The 17,120-nt window shown below is 48.4% G+C and overlaps 1 protein-coding gene across 9 annotated transcripts in view; it reads left to right on the forward strand.

Moving 5' to 3' along the window:
* Window positions 1-221: 221 nt before the first annotated feature.
* Window positions 222-17,120, forward strand: part of ARHGAP44 (Rho GTPase activating protein 44) — a 188,382-nt gene continuing 171,483 nt past the window's right edge. For 2 of the 9 annotated variants that reach the window (XM_089317709.1, XM_089317712.1), the window contains exon 1: window positions 2,516-2,581. In XM_089317709.1, the coding sequence (XP_089173835.1) occupies window positions 2,532-2,581 (50 nt within the window). In that variant the 5' untranslated portion in view covers window positions 2,516-2,531. Of the gene's footprint in view, window positions 646-863; window positions 1,147-2,508; window positions 2,582-17,120 lie in introns of those variants that run through there. The other 7 variants (XM_008270707.5, XM_051825171.3, XM_051825168.3 and 4 more) reach the window with 7 other exon arrangements.

The raw sequence follows: 17,120 nt of genomic DNA on the forward strand, positions 1-17,120 counted from the left end.
GCAACGGAGGAGTCAGATGCGCACTTTCCCAAGCATTCTCGGTTTCTCTGTTATTTTTCTTTAACGGCTAAAGCGCCAGGCGACGCTGCCTTCGTCCCTCCGCCTCCGCCCTCGGGCGTCCTAGCAAACTTCACACCCAGGCAAGGTGGGCACGGGGGCTCCGGGAACTACAAGTCCCAGCATGCCGCGCGCCCCATGCACAGGCGCACCGGGACCCTCCCACCCCGCCCCCCGGCCGGCCGGTTAGCCAGCCAGCCTGAGGCAGCTCCAGGGTCCCGGCGCCTGACGGGCTTGGGGGGCTGCAGCCCGGGCGGACGGGGCCGGCGCCGAGGGCGGCCCCGGGCGTTGCTATGAGGGCGCCGCTGCGCGCGTGAAGAGGATGCGGCAGGAGGCGGCGCGGCGGGAGGAGGAGTAGCGGGGGCGCCCCCGGGAGGGAGCCGCGCGCGGGCCAGACGGCGCCCGGAGGCTCCGCAGTGCCGCCGCCGTCGCCGTCGCCCCGGAGGCTCCGCGCGGGAGCCATGTAACCCTGCGGCGGGCTCCGGGCTGCTCCGTCCTTCCCCAGCTCGCGGGCTAGCGCGGCGGCGGGGCCACGATGAAGAAGCAGTTCAATCGCATGCGCCAGCTGGCCAACCAGACGGTGGGCAGGTAGGTGGCCCGCGGGCAGCCGCGGCCGGGGCGCGCAGGTGATGGAGCCCGCCCGGCCTCCTGGCCTCCCTGCCTCTGCGCCCCCGGGCGCCGCGACCCCTCCTCCCGGAACTTCACAGACCCCGGAGCACTGCTCGCTCGCCTCCTTGCTGCTCCGGGCTCCGGTTGCCAAGCGCAGACTGTGACGCATCCTCCACCTGCGTCCCCAGCTGCCCCTGCACCCCGGCCTCCCAGCCTCTCCCTGGGACTCCCTTCTCCCCCCTGGCCGCGTAGCTCCCTGGAAACAGGTGTTTGCTCTGATGTGCTGCAGGCAGCGGAGCCGCAGGCGCTCTCCCGGGAGCCGTCCGCTCCCTTTCGGCTCCCTCTGGGCTCCCCTTGTCCTCCCCTGCGCCGAGTTCAGGGCCGCTCCGGGGTAAGTGCTGGGCCTGGCCAGCCTGCCCCTCCCGCCGTGTGTGTGTGCGGGGACTGCGACTGGACGAGATTCTGGATCACTTTTCCTGGGTGGGTTTTTCAGGCGTCGGGTGGTGGGGAGGGGGGTGGGTGGATGGAAGGAGGGGTAGGTGCCGGTGGCATGGCGCTGCGGCCGGCTGGGTCCAAAGACTGATTTTGGTGGAGGGAGGGAGGCTGCAGAGAGGGAGGTGCAACTCCTTTGCGAGATGAGATAAGCAGAGGATCGCAGCCAGGTAGGGGAGGGGGGACAGAGGCGCCCAGCCCGCTAGAACCAGGCCCTAGGGGAGCCACCAGGACTCTGCCTGTTGTCATCACTGTGAAAATGGGCTACATCTGGGCTAGTGTCGCCAGGAGCGGCTCTGCGGGGTGCCAGCGTCTATGAAGCTTACATAAGGATTCTGCTGTGGGCCTCTTCCAAAGCTAGACTCTCTATGGACACAGGATTGCTGGGTAGAGGGGAGTTTTGCTGAACTGACTGCTCCCTGGGGGAGGGATTTCTGTTTGTTGCAAAGAAATTCAGGTGTGCAGTTCTCAAGGGATTGAGAAGCGAAAGAACCCAGCACTGGATGCGATTCAGGTGCAAGCTCAACACGCAGAGGGCTCTCCACCAGGTTTATCAAGAAACCAAATACCTTTCTCGGGTGGGAAGTGGAGCCGGGGCTGGCACCTGGTGGGGTGGGGGTGGGGACGTCCCTGGAGGACAGAGGACAGCTAAACTCCCGTCTAAGCACACTGCCCTAGTTACAGTGGGCATTTGAGGGCAGGGGATGTGGTGGCTTCTTCTGCTTCCAGGGACTCCAGATGGTTTCCAAGTAACACAGTCTAAAATTGACTTGGATTCATTTCTCTTTCCCAAACACATGTGCCTTACCGTGAGGAGGGGAATTCATGAATAGCAGAGACAGATTAGCCCAGATTTCTGGCATGGTATTGCCACCAATATAGCTTCACGTGGACTGCCCCTGTAGAGGTTGGTTGCTGGGATGGTGTTTTCCTGGTACTCGGCTTGTTTCATGGATGACAGGCTGACCGGTGGATGTTAAATGCCTTGACCTCTGGCCTCACCCTGCAGGCTGGCATCAGTCATGGTGTCAGACCAACCAAGTGGGCAGGAGGTCCCTGACACAAGATGTGGATTGCTGGTTTGTCTTGGGCTTAGGGTTTCCATTCAGTGCTAGGATCTACTTGTGGGACAGGTGTTTGTATTTCTTTCTTGGCTTCCCTGAAACATAGCTCTTCTGTTAAAAGACTTTGTAAGTTCTTGAGCCGAGGGTCCAATGTCTTATTTTTCATCCTCATTCATGGAAGGAATGAGAAAGGGCGAGAGGAGGTTGGGTTTTAGCAAAAGTGGTCTTATTTCTCCCGAGTGTGTTCTTGGAAGTGGAAGCAGCTGGTCAAATAGAGGTACTTTCTACTTGCTTGCTGGACATTGGCGTATGGAAGAATTCCGCCTCTACCAGGTGGTACTCTTTGTGCTGTGCGGCAGGTAAGGCAAGGGGCAGACTGTATCCATTGTGATGAAATCCAGAGCATCTTGTAAAGCGAAAGATCAGCTCGTGTTGCCCTGCTCACAAGGCTTTGCTGGCGTCTCATTGCATGCAGAGTGCTCTCTTTCCAGTGATCTGCAAGACCATACCTGATCTGGCTCCTCCTTGTCTCTCCAAACCCGTTCTGTTCTCCCTTCTCCTTCCTTACTGAGCTCCATCTCATGACCTTCCTTCCCCCAAAGACCCCAGGCTGTTTCCTGTCTTGGGGCTGCTGTTCTTGCCAGTTTCCTATTTCCCAGCCTGACTGTCTGCTCCCCTCATATCCTCCTCCCCACCATTCACGTCTTTGCCCAAAGCCTTGGAGAAGCCCTCCCTCCCCCATTCATTCTCTAGCCCAGCATCCTTTTCATTTTTGCACAGCAGTCATAACTGTTTGGAATGCTATTTTGTTATTTTCTTGTCTGTCTGCCTCTGATCCAATGTATTGATTGCTGTTGTATGCCCAGTACCTATAGTACAATACCTGTAGACAATTTGTGCTCAGTTGGCGTCAATTGCCAAGATTAAAACAGTTGGTGATAAATGAAAGGAGCAGCAATTTCTTCATCTTACTGGGAATGTTGTGAGGCATGATCCTATGAGTGTCAGAGAAAAGGGTCAGAATTGGCTTCTCAGTTCCTTTAATCGGTACAAGTACATAGGATTGGAAGTTTGGACTTGAGGGGTGGGATAATAAAGCACTTTGTAGAGTTGCTTGAGCAAGCCACTCAGTTCTAAGCCTTGTATGATTGGGTGTTGAGAGCTGCTGTTCTTCACAGCTCCTCGCCTGGCTTGCCTTCTGTAGGTTGCAGGATCTCGACTTCTGAATATGAAATCGCTAGAGATGGACTCAAGTATTTGCATACTGTGGTTTGAATATGGTTTGACTCCTGACTCGTGGGACCCAAAGTTAGAGGTACTAGGAGGGCAGAAACTTCAAGTCATTGAGGTGTTCACAGATGAGGCCTTTGAGAGGTGATTGGGTTGGATCATTGGAGCCCCATGATTAATTCCCGGGCTTTATAATTAGAGACCTCATGGACACACACACACTCTTACCATGTGATCCTTGTGCTGACTCAGGACAAGTGCGGTCATTAGAGGCCGGACCACTGGGGCCTGTGCAGTCCCGAGATGTGAACCACCAAGATGGGAAGCCCAAATTAACCACCTTTCTTAGGAAAGCGAATTGCCTCAGGTCTTTCATTGTGGCCCTGAAATGCTGGCTCATATGCACATTAACGATGTAGTAACTGCCCTACTTAAACCTACTCTGTTGGGTCCCTAGTACTCTCTCCTCAAGGGCTCACAGTGAAGACCTCAGGGACCCAAAGAGTTAGTAAAATCCATTGTACTTTACTGGGAAGAATTTCATCTTTTCTTTGGACTACTTCTCCAGTCTTTGCACATGTTCCCTCTGCTTTGGACTCTCCCTTATCTGTGCCTTCACATCTTCCTTTGGGGAGTACGCCCTGGCCACTGTGGCCTAATGGACAGGAGATTTTTCAGTGGGACAGGTCTGGTTTTGTTGCTTATTGACTGTGGAACGTTAACTCTCTGCATCTTAGTTTTTTATCTGCAAAATGAGGATGAGGAAGATTGCATTGTGGTGATTATGGTAAAGATGACATGATAGTACTTCTAAGAAGTATCTAACCCAGTGCTTAATAAATAGTGGCTGTAAGAATCTCTGGGCAATGTTATATCTGTTGTTGGATTTTATGAACTATGGCATGTACACATGCATTCATTCTGTAAATATTGAATGCCTACTGTGTGCTGGGTTCTGCTGTGGTTCAGGGACTATTAACAGTACAGAGCAAGTAAGAATCCTTGTTCCCTTGGAATCTGCATTGTAAAGGCATGCTATGGTTATAATGGCTAAATTGTATTCTACTTTTTGCCTTATTTATCTTCCCCACCGTCAGTTTAGCTCCTTGAGGGCAGGGACAGCTGCCTTACTGCTTGGCTCGCGGTAGGTTCTCTGAAATCCTTTGGCAACTGAGTGAATAAGGTGAGGGGAGTCATGTGAAGAAGTTCAGAGATGGGGAAAGCCTGACATGGTGCTGCTTTAATGTTGTGATGGGCGTGCATGGTCAGAGGAGTGAGGAAGAGCTGCGCTGGCAGGCTTTGCCAGATCTTATTTATGTCTTGCTTATGTATTACGGCACTGTCTTTTACCTTTAAGAGGATCTAGGCGTTGCTGGGTTGAGAAGCTTCCTGAACCGTACAGAGTAGTTTTCTTGGGTGTGACATTTGGTTTGTGTTGAGTGGAACCAACCCTGAGTTCACATTTAGCACCCAGGAGATCCACTAAGTGAACAAGAAAATGGAAGTAAAGTTGGCACCTTGATCCAGTGAGGAGGATTGTATTCCAGTCTGCACAGTAGGGTCACAGTAGCCCCTGCCTTAGAGGACTTCTGGGAGGTTGGAGGAAGCCTGACCCCCCCCCCCCCACCATAGGACTCACCAAATGGTTGCTGAGGTTCATTGTTATTGTAATTCATGGTTCTGTTACTGTCTGCTGTTCCAAAAATGTTGCCCCCCCTCCCCAAAATTAAAGGACTTCTTAGAAATGGATTCCAGCATCACTGCCCAGTGGTGGCTACAAATGGGGTCTGTGCTCTTGCATAAACATGCATGAAAGTAGGAATGGAGCTATGGCCGTGTAGGAGGGCGCAGGGCTGCTCGGGCTGGGTTAGAGTACAGGGTATTGGAGGCTGTGAGTCAGGCAGCAGTGGAAGACCGGGTTTTGTGTCCAGAGCTCTGTTTTCCATTCCTGGACTGCTCAGTGTGCTTGCTGAGTGTGCGTGGTTTTTGGCGCAAGCCTCCCTGCTGCTGTGCGGTTCTCAGGATTCAGCTGCAGCGGTCTGGCCCAGGCAGCAGCCTGTGGTCCCCTGCAGGATGCTGAGGCTGCAGCAGCCTCTAGCAGCACCCATGCTCCCAGCGTTTCTGCTTAGGCCCAAACAGCCGAAGCCAGTGGAGAGCTTTTCCTTGAAGGTTTCTCAAGACACTGCCCTGTCCTTCAGCAGGCTTCCTGGGAGTCATGACCTAATCAATAGGACATCAGGGATAAGTGAGAAGCAAGTGCCAATTGCTCATCAGACTGCTTGATTCCTTCCCTGCCACTTCCCTGGCTGGGAATTGGACCCTCCAGACTAACATAGGGCCTACCCGAGGCTTCCTTTTAGCCCCCCAACCCAGGGCCAGGCAGACCCAAACCTGTCCCCCGAAAAGCATCCTATATCTTGGAAGTTTTCAGGGCAAAGTTCTTCATGTTTGAGTTTTGGAAGCTGAGCGTGAGAGATAGCAGAATGTACTAACTCGCTGATAACCAGGCCAGCAAATCTGGGGAGAATGTCCTTTGCTCTCGCCTTTTGAGGTCCCTGCTGTGCAGGTCTGCAGGTTTCACCGTCTGCTGGGCTGCTGTTAGCATTCAGCATGAGGCTGCTAGATTTCCTGCAGAATTCTGCTGTCCGGCACCTGCAAGTCATTGTGAGCGCAAGCCCGTCTCCAAAATTGCAAATGAATCACATCCCCTTGCTCCTTTTGCCTCTACCAAAGACATTTATCAGCCTGGATTCGTGTTTTTTTATGATGGACCATAAGAACCGTTCCTTTTTCCCTTGAGGGAAAGTAAATCAGTAGCCCTGTGAATAGAACCGTCATTTAGGGTTGTTCTTTTAGAGGGCATTAGTAAATGTCTCTTGTTTCAGATGTGATCTCCTGAGGACAGCGAGTGATGCTCTTAGCTGTCCTTGAGTTCTGTGGTGAGGTCAGAGAGAAGGGTAAGGGCAGTGGGGGACAGTCGGGGCTCCCCCCAGGCACAGGGCCGCAGAGTGAGCTGGCACCTGGAACCTGACCGCCTTCGCGTCGTGTGTTGCTGTCTAGCAATGTACAACTCGCTGTCCAGGAAGCAGATGTTTTTGCTTTCATTTTCCAATTCTAGAGCATATTTTTAGAATAAATATTTATTTTCCCACAGAATTCAATTTACTTTTTTTTAACTTTCTCTTTGGTTATATAAGTCATATTTGTTTATTATAGAAAAATCACAAATTTACAGATGGGAAAGAAGGGAAAAAGGCTCACTGATAATCTGACTACCTGGAGACCATGGTTAATGTTTTGAGAATAGTCTTGTGAGTTCTTAATGGGTGTGTAGTTAGGCATGGCTTAACATTGGGGGTACTCTTAGGTGACAATACTGTGTGTGTTATTTTGTTACCTGATTTCCTCACCTTCATATGGTATCTTCAGTATTACTCCATGTCAATGATTGTGTATCTACTGCCTGCTTTTCCATGCTATATAATATTCTGAAGTTAACCAATTTCCTTTTAGGATTTATTTATTTGTTTGAAAGGCAGAGTTACAGAGAGGCAGACAGAGAGAGAGATAGATCTTCCATCCGCTGGTTCACTCTCCAAATGTCTACAATGGCTGGAGCTGGGCTGATCCAAAGCCAGGAGCTTCCAACTGGTCTCCCATGCGGGTGCAGGGGCCCAAGGACTTGGGCCATCTTCCACTGCTTTCCCAGGCCATAGCAGAGAGCTGGATCAGAAGTGAAGCACCCGGGTCCTAAGTGGGATGCCGTCACTGCAGACAGTGACTTTACCTGCTGTGCCGCAGGGCCAGCCCCTAACCAATTTCCTTTTGCTGGTCATTTGGTAAATAGGATGGTACTTCCAAGAGTTCATGGAAAAATGGAATTCAAAGTTTATTTTGCTGCAAAAAATAATCCATGCACCTTTTCTTATATATATAATATACATAAAATATGTGGTTTTTTTTTGTGAACTTTTTGAAGTTCCCTCTTTTCTCTCACTGACTGACTTCCCTAGGATGAAGTCTTAGCAGTGGAATTACTGAGTCCAAGTACATGTCACTGTGCCCATTTGGTACAGACACTCACACATTATTTTCCCATCTTCACTAGAATTGTAATCTCATTTCCCCAATCCTGTAGACAGTTAATATTACAACTTTGTTCATTGTGTGGGGGAAAACAGAAGCCTCCATTTTTTAGTGAAGTTGAGAATATGTATGTGTTTTCTGGATATTTGTAGTCTTTTCTGAATTGCCTGCATATGTCTTTGCTCTGTTTTTCTTTTTTATTTCCATTCATTTAGCATATATTGTTTGTAGATTTGGTCTCAGTTACAACTGGAAATGCAGAGGTAGACCAAGGCCCAGCTTTCAAGCAAAAGAAGATGTGACTGCTTCTTCTACCCCCTTTCCACCTCTCTCTGGTCTCCCGTGGTCTGTGTGTCTGGCTGTGAGAGACAGTGCCTTGTGCCCAGTGGTATCCCTTCACAGAGGAATAGTGGGGTTCATATCCCATTCGGGACCGAGAAGTGAACCTCTACTAGTGGGCTTTGGGGCACTGTCCTGGAGTGGGGAAGGAGAGGGTTGTTCAGGGGATCGGGCTACTATAGTTCATTTTTTGCTGGCCTTGGTAGGGAAGGTTCCTCTCACAACAGACAAGTTTCCAAAGCAGAGGCGTGGTTGTGTACTCTATTTTCTGAACTGCATGGTCATAACTTTTATTATTGATTTTTAGGTAATTAAGCATTAATTAAAAATGTTTAATTTTATTAAGCATTTAAATTCTTTGTTATATGCTACATACATATCCCTAAAGTTTTTTATTCTCACTACTGTAAAAGTATTTTTTTAAATCCATGGGATTTTCCAGGTAGATAATCATATCTTTTGCAAATAATAATTTTTCATCTTCTTCAATGTTTATACTTATTTGTTTAATTGCATTGTCTACAACTTGCAGATTGGTGTTAAAACATAGGGTGCTTCAAAAAGTTTGTGGAAAAGTGGAATTAAAAGATGAGTTTATTTGATGCAAGAAGTTTGGAAATTCATGCCTGTTTTGTATAATATGCATTCTCAGTGAAGAAAAAAATTTAAAACTTTATTTGGAAGGCAGAAAGAGAGAGAGATGCCAAGAGACCCATCGACCAAAGGAAATATCTCCCATCTACTGGTTTGCTTCCTAAAGAACTGCAAGAGCTGGGACTGGGCCAGGTTGAAGCCAGGAACCATGAACCCCATATGGGTCTCCTATGTAGGTGGTAGGGATGCAGCCATATGAGACATCCTACTGCCTGCCAGGGTGTGCATTAGCAGGAAGCTGGAATCTGGAATTGGGAATGGATCTGGAACTCAAACGCAGGCACTCCGACATGGGATGTAGGCATCCCAAGTGACGTTTTAACCACTGTGCCAAAATAGCTGCCTACCATGAACTTTTCAAAGACCCCTAATAGTATAATATATGACCATCCATACTGCTTTATTAATCTGAATACAAATACATGGTTGGTTTGAGAGATCTTGTTTTTAATTATATTACATCGTGCATAATTTTATTTTACTTTGAGTTTTTGGCACCAAAGTTTATTTTGACTTATGACCTTTACAGATAATCATAAAGTAGTTTTTTCTTTAATGTATTAATATTCTCTCAAACACTTAGTTTATAAGTATTTATACTATGTACATTGATCTCTATGCTGAGGATACATCAGTGGTGGAGCCTATCTGTGAATAACTTAGGTTTTGGTTACTTGAACCTTGATGGATTTTCTGATATTGAGCTTTTCTTGGCTTCCTGTAATCAATTTTCTCTAAGGTTTGCTAATTTTTTTTCTGCATTGCTAAATTTACTTTATAGTTTTATTTAGAATTTTGACGTTCAATATTGTGAGAACATTTGAATTTTTTCTTTTGCTAAACCTGTCACATTTGGTTGACATTGTGGAGTGGGTTGTTCAGCATCCTTCTTTTCCTATATGTGGTGAGATGAGAAATTACTTGTTCTTGGACAGTTAAAAACAACTTTCCAAGGACATTGTTGAGATGTCGTTCTTTAATAGTTTCCTAGATTTCTTGAGTTGTTCATTTTTTTGACTTTTCTTGAATCACTTTGAGTAACGTTTTAGAGAAAAGCATTTATTTTATGATCTCAATGTTTGATAGAAGGTTTCTTTTGAGGGGTGTGTAGTTGTATTTCTATTGTCATTCCTAATTTACATTTCTTTCTCTTTTTTTACCCCTGGACTAGCTTTGACCTGAGACTCTCCCTCATCTTCCCAAAGTGGTTTAGGTTTAACCTATTCTCATTTGAATTTCTTTATCATTGCCTCTTGCTCAGTGTTATAATTGTTTTTTTGTTAAATATTCATATTTTTCTTCCTGATTTTTTTAAAGATTATTTATTTGAAAGAGTTACAGAAAGGCAGAGAGAGAGAAGGAGGGAGGGAGGAGTAGGTCTTCTATCCACTGGTTCACTCTCCAGATTGCCACAATGGCTGGAGCTGTGCCGATCTGAACCCAGGAGCTTCTTCCGGGTTTCCCATGTGGGTGCAGGGGCCAAGAACTTGGGCCATCTTCCACTGCTTTCTCAAGCCATAGAAGAGAGCTGGATCGGAAGTGGAGCAGCTGGGACTTGAACCGGTACTCATCTAGGATGCCGGCACTGCAGGCAGCGGCTTTACCGGCTATGCTACAGTGCTGGCCCCCTGATTTTCTTCTTCCTGTTGTTTGTGTCCTGTCCATCCATGTTGTGCAGGAGAGGTCAGCTCTGTTTGGGTAAGACATAAGCTCTGAAATCTAGGCCCCCTCGCAGAGCAGAAGTCCATGTTAAAGTCATGAGAAGCGTGCCATGAGTTGGGGGACTCCTCAGGACAGCTTTTCAGGAATCTAGCCCCCTTAGCCATCTCCCCAGCCTCTGTCCAAGGTGAAGAGGGCAGATAGAAGTGGCCTCCTGGATCTTGAGCGTCTTGGCCTGGACCTCACAGAGGGCATCCTGTTCATCTGGCACTGGCCGGTACTAGTCACATGACTCCCCTGGACAGAGGCAGAGACAGGTGGCCTCCACTCCGGCTGCTAAGTCAGGAGGATTAAGCTCCTGAGCTGTCGTGGTCCCTCTGCTCTGCCCTCCAGTGTCCAGGTCTGAGAAGGCCTTTCTTTGTCTCTGTCACAGATGGGTGCCTACAGATGCTCCTGTCTGCGAGAACAGGTCAGACCCATCTGAGGGGAGCATCTTCAGGACAACAGACTTTTCTGCTACTGATATCTGCCACCTCTCATGTCAAAATTAGTTTTGGATGTGTGTTAAGGCCTTTCTTACTATGGGGAGAGGGATACTAAAGAGAGCAGAAATTCTCATCCTTCCCCACCCAATGACACCTACTTTATGGGATTATTGTCAGAGTTAAATAAGATAATAAGTGTAATATCATTAGCATCACCTGGTTCTAATAAGTATTCTATAAATTACAGTTATTGGGGCTGGTGCTGTGGTGTAGCAAGTAAAGGCACCACCTGCAATGCTGCATCCCATATGGGTGCTGATTTGAGTCCCAGCTGCTCCACTTCCAGTCCAGTTCCCTGTTGTGTCCTGGGAAAGCAGTAGAAAATGGCCCAAGTCCTTGGGCCCCTGAACCCTCGTGGGAGACCTGGAAGAAGCTTCTGGCTCCCAGTTGGCACAGCTCCAGCCATTGGAGCCATCTGGGGAGTGAATCATTGGGTGGAGCACCTCCCACCCCTGCCCCCCTCTCTGCCTCTGCCTGTGTGTAACTCTGCCTTCAAAATAAATAAATCTTTAAAAAATATAGTTATTATGTTTCTTCCTTGCTGTACTATAAATCTCCTTGACATGAAGCATTTATTTTGACCGTATTTATATTCTTAAGTACTTGAAAATTTACAACTTGAAATAGACATTTGTTGTCTTTTCCCAAATGAAACCCAGTTTTCCTGTGTTTCGCTGAGAGCATGACTGAAGGAAACACTCTAACGTGTCAGTCATTGTCATGGCTTCCCTCACTGAATGCCCGCTCAACTTAGTCTAGGTTAAATTGCTCTAATTATCCCTTCCTGCCCAATCTTAATGGCTTATGGCTCCAGCCAGAGGAGGTGGGAGCAGCCCCTGTGAAACCCTGGCTGGAAATGGTGTGGTAGGTCTCATCCTGGCTCCTAAGTTTTCTTCTGAGATTAATGCTTGCCACATCTGCTTATGGTCCATTGGCTATCGCCAGTCACCTGGCCACACCCCACTCTGTAGGGAGCAGGTAAAACCAGTCCTAGGAGGAGAGTCACAAATGCCACTTCTGTGCCACCTGTTGCCAGGAACTGAGCTATCTATTCCATAGGCATTATTTTTATTTATTTATTTATTTTGTTGATTTATTTATTTGAAAATCAGAGTTACACAGAGAGAGGAGAGGCAAAGAGAGGTCTTCTATCCGCTGGTTTACTCCCAATTGGCTGCAATGGCCAGAACTACGCCTATCCAAAGCCAGAAGCCAGAAGCCAGAAAGGTTATTCCAGGTTTCCCACAAGGGTGCAGGGGCCCAAGGACTTGGGCCATCTTCCACTGCTTTCTCAGGCACATTAGCAGGGAGCTGGATCGGAAGTGGAGCAGCAGGGATTTGAACTGGCACCTGTATGGGATGCCAGCACTGCCGGCGGTAGCTTTACCTTTAGCCCTTATTTGTTTATTTTTTAAAGATTTATTTGAAAGGCAGAATTTTGCAGAGAGAGCAAGAGACATAGATATCTACTTTCTGCTTGTTAACTCCCCAAATGGTTGCAAAGATTAGAACTGGGCTGGCCAAAGCCAAAAGCCAGGAGGTTCTTCTGGGTCTCCCATGTGGGTTGCCAGGGCCTAAGGACTCAGGCCATCTTCTACTACTTCTCCAGGCACATTAGTAGGGAGCTGGATTGGAAGTAGAGGATCTGGGATTTGAATGATGCTGGCATCGTAGGTGGTGGCTTAACCTGCTATACCATGACGCCGGCTCCATGTAGGCATATTTTTTTTTTAAAGACTTATAAATTTATTTGAGAGGCAGAGTTACAGAGAGGCAGAGAAAGAGAGATCTTCCTTCTGCTGGTTCACTCCCCAGATGGCCCCGGTGGTCAGAGCTGGGCCAATCTGAAGCCAGGAACCAGGAGCTTCCTCATGGTCTCCTATGTGGGTGCAGGGCCCAAGGACTTGGGCCATCTTTTGCTGCTTTCCCAGGTCATAGCAGAGAGCTGGACTGGAAGTGGAGCAGCTAGACTCAAACTGGTGTCCATATGGGTTGCTGGCACTGAAGGTGACTGCTTTACCTGCTATGCCACAGCGCTGGCCCTCTTTCAACTGACTCATTGCTGCGGCTGTACTGTGGATTGGGTACCATCCACAGCCCCATTTCACAGATGGAGAAATGGAGGCTAGAAGGCGCTCCCCCTTACATTGTCTTCTCTGCAGCCTCAGGGCTGCTCAAGTTCCCTCAGTCTAGGTGGTTTTAGAAATGCAAATAACTGCTCCTGAGCTGAATAAAAATAAAAATGTCGAATTCATTTAGGATAATTGAGTATCTTGTGTGTAGCCTTAACCACAAGGAGCATAAAATGAAACTTCTGCCAATAGAATCTTCTTCACTTTGTTTTCTTATTGCAGTTTCAGCGGAAAGGATAGGAGAGTGCCCTTTTGAAGTTCTTTTTCTGCTCTGTGTTGAGAGAAAGCAGTTTCTATATCTGTGAGCGCTTATGGAACGCACCAACCACACAGGAACGTATAGTGCAGAAGGGTAGGAGCTGCTGGGGCTCAGGAAATCACATACACCAGGGCCTTCATGGGTGTATGCACACGCCTCACCTTGTTGTCTTGAGCTGCTGTTTATTAAGTGTTTTCCCGGGACAGATGCTCCTGCAGTACTTCACAGACCCTCCTGGTGTTTTAGTTTATGTATTTGTGTTGGAACGGCAGAGTAACAGGGAGGGAGGGAGGGAGAGGGAAAGGGACAATCTTCATCCACTGTTTCATTCTCCAAATGCCCACAACAGCCAGAATTGAGCCAGGCTCCAGGAGCTCCATCCCGGTCTCCCACACGGATGGCAGGGACTCGAGCACCGGGACCATCATCTGCTGCTTCCCAGGAGGTGTGTTAATAGGATCCTGGATTGGAGGAGGAGGCAGGACTCCCAGTAGGGGATGCAGGCATCCCAAGTGGTAGCTGTGTCACGGGCATGCCCAGACCCTCCTGTTTAATCCTCACACTCAGAGTGGGTTCTGGTGTTTTCTTCGTTGGCTAGAGGAGTCTCAGAGCAGGTGAGCACTGGGTCTGCTGTCGGCACAGTTGGCGAGGGAAGTAGTTGGGATTTGCTTCCAGGCCCGCTTGCTCTTGATCAGATGCTTTTCATCATGTGTACTTTAATCATTCTGCAGTAGCTGTGGGGACAGTGGGAAAAGCTAAATGTCTAGCGTTCATAGAGTAAGTAAATTGTGGTAGCATTATACAGTTGCAACTGTTTTAGTATTTTCCTAACATTTGAAGAATTTTAAGGCCTGAGAAATATGTGCAGGATAAAGAAACAGGATAGAGGCCGGCGCCGCAGCTCACTAGGCTAATCCTCCGCCTTGCGGCGCCGGCACACCGGGTTCTAGTCCTGGTCGGGGCGCCGGATTCTGTCCCGGTTGCCCCTCTTCCAGGCCAGCTCTCTGCTGTGGCCCGGGAGTGCAGTGGAGGATGGCCCAAGTGCTTGGGCCCTGCACCCCATGGGAGACCAGGAGAAGCACCTGGCTCCTGCCTTCGGATCAGCGTGGTGCGCCTGCAGCGCGCTGGCCGCGGCGGCCATTGGAAGGTGAACCAACGGCAAAGGAAGACCTTTCTCTCTGTCTCTCTCACTGTCCACTCTGCCTGTCAAAAAAAAAAAAAAAAAAAAAAAAAAAAAAAAAAAAAACCAGGATAGAGAAGTGCACACACAGTTGAGTTTTCACAGTATTCAAATAGATTGCCTTGAAAAGGCAGGATGGAGCTCTGCAGACAAGAAGGCTGAGCACCATGGTTTTTGCTTCTAGGTAAGATGGTAAGATTGTGAGTTTTTTTTTTTTTTTCTGCTTGTAATTTTCCTTACCTTTCAAAGTCTTTATAAGAAACATGTATTTTTATTAAAAAAAAAAATCCCAGGACTCAAAGTGAGCAAGTGTAATTAGAATTTTGTATAAAGATATCTTAAAATTTAATTATTTTTGGCCGGCGCCGTGGCTCACTAGGCTAATCCTCCGCCTTGCGCTGCTGGCACACCAGGTTCTAGTCCCGGTTGGGGCGCCGGATTCTGTCCCGGTTGCCCCTCTCCCAGGCCAGCTCTCTGCTGTGGCCAGGGAGTGCAGTGGAGGATGGCCCAAGTGCTTGGGCCCTGCACCCCATAGGAGACCAGGATAAGTACCTGGCTCCTGTCTTCGGATCAGCGCGGTACGCCGGCCGCAGTGCGTCGGCCGCGGTGGCCATTGGAGGGTGAACCAACGGCAAAAGGAAGACCTTCCTCTCTGTTTCTCTCTCTCATTGTCCACTCTGCCTGTGAAAAAAAAAATTATGTTTTTAAAAGTTGTATTTATTTGAAAGGCAGAAGAACAGAAAGAGATCTTCTAACTTTTGGTTCACTCTCACAATGGCTAGGGCTGGGTCAGGCTAAAGCCAGGAGCCATCCATCTCCTATGTAAGTGGCAGGGGCCCAAGCACCTGTGCCATCATTGTCATCTTCTTTCCCAGGAGCATTAACAGGGAGATAGATTGGAAGCAGAGCAGCCGGAACTTGAACTGGCACTCTGACATGGGATGGCGGCATTGCAAGCAGTGGCTTAATCTGCAGTGCCACAACACTAGCCCCTTTGCATAAGGATATTTTAACTTCATGGCCCTTAAAGGTCTGAGGACAAATCTGTTTGAAGGTCTCTTGAGCCTTGCTGTCAAACATGAGAAACCTCTTATCTTCCATGCTCTGCAAAGGACTTGTCAGAGCTCATGTGCCAGGGTCAGCTGGTCTGCCATGAGGAGAGGGCATCCTGGTAGCCTTGCCAGTCATCTGCTGTTGGCCTTGAAAACACAGCACATTTTTAAAAAAGTTATTTTATTTGGAAGTCAGAGTTACAGAGAGAGAAGGAGAGGCAGAGAGAAAGAGGCCATCCATCCTCTGGCTCACTCCCCAGATGATCACAATGGCCAGAGCTGTGCTGATCTGAAGCCAGGAGCCAGGAGCTTCTTCCCGGTCTCCCACACGGGTGCAGGGGCCCAAGGACTTGGGCCATCTTCTACTGCTTTCCCAGGCCACTGCAGAGAGCTGGATCGGAAGTGGAGCAGCCGGGACTGGAACTGGCACCCATATGGGATGCCAGCACTACAAGCGGCAGCTTTACCAGCTATAAGTAGCAGCTTTACCGGCTATGCCACAGCGCCGGCCCCAACACAGAACATTTTGGAATGTAGTCTGGGAGACATGCGGTTGAGGACTTGTGGTTTCCCCATGGTCATTGGGGTTCTCAGGTGGCAGCATCAGAAATGGACTCTGGCTGATTTAGGCAAAGAAAGGAGTCTAGGGAAGAGAGAGGGGTGGCTCACACAAATCGAAAAAGAGCTGGATGTGTGGTCTGCTAGTGACCACGGAGGGCCCTTGCTGCCATGCCACAGGACAGCCCCTTCAGAGGCCACTGGCAAGAGGCTGCTTCCCAGTCGTTTTGTCACTGGGCCACTCAGGTAATTCCTAGAAGAGAGTCAGATTGGTTCAGTTTGAATGTTTAATCATCCTTTGGCAGCAGTTGGAGGACAAGAGAGACTCTTGATTGACAGTCCACAAAGGGCAATAGGGGAGAAGCCGTTTACAGAGTCTCTTGCCCAGAGTGTGGAAGGGAGGATGCTGTTGGGCACATCCACATGTTGACCAGGCTCTCCAAGCAGTGAGTGAGTGAACGGTGTGCCAGGGTTCTACAGACTTGGCTTCCTGGCATGCAGAGAAGTCATTTTTCACGTCTGCACACCCAGTTACTTCCTAGAAGTCCATCTCTGAACTCTGGTTCATCTATCTCTTTTTAACATTTCTGTATCTTAATTGTGGTGGTGCTATTCTTGACTACTGCAGTGACTTCCTTTTCTGTATTCTTGCCTTGCATCTCTTCTCTCTGACTTCCTGCAACACTGGCCAGACAACATTTTTGAATACAGGGACTGAAGTGTTTAATTTTCCTCCTGTTACCAAGTTCTGTCCTATGGAAAACAAAACAAAACAAAAATACTCCTTAGGACTTTGGGAAATGCTGTGTACTATCAGTTTATCTTAGAAATTGACAACCCATATTTTTATTTAAGGCCTGAAGAAGTTCTGCAGCAAAGAAAACTTGATCATTTGTGTTTCTTGGAGTGCTTTTGTTGATAGTAGTAGCAGTCATAATCAGAGTGACTTAAGTAAATTTGGTTTCAGCTGATAGGGCATCCGAAGGTAGGGAGAGTCCAGGTGTCATGTGATTGGGCTACCTGCTGCCTTTCCATTTTTCTTAGCTTTGCTGTCATCTGTGCTTTGGCCTTTTTGCTCAGAGTGACTTTTCTCGTGGTCAAAATAAAGCTGCCTACAGCAGCAAAGGTGATTTGCTTCCATGTTCACAAACCAAAAGGGATACTAGGGAGAGAGGAGCCATCCTAATGCTGCCAGTCATGGAGT

Source organism: Oryctolagus cuniculus, chromosome 17 (assembly GCF_051225735.1).
Source record: "Oryctolagus cuniculus isolate XC-2025 breed Fujian yellow rabbit chromosome 17, ASM5122573v1, whole genome shotgun sequence".
In the NCBI taxonomy this organism is placed as follows: Eukaryota; Metazoa; Chordata; class Mammalia; order Lagomorpha; family Leporidae; genus Oryctolagus; species Oryctolagus cuniculus.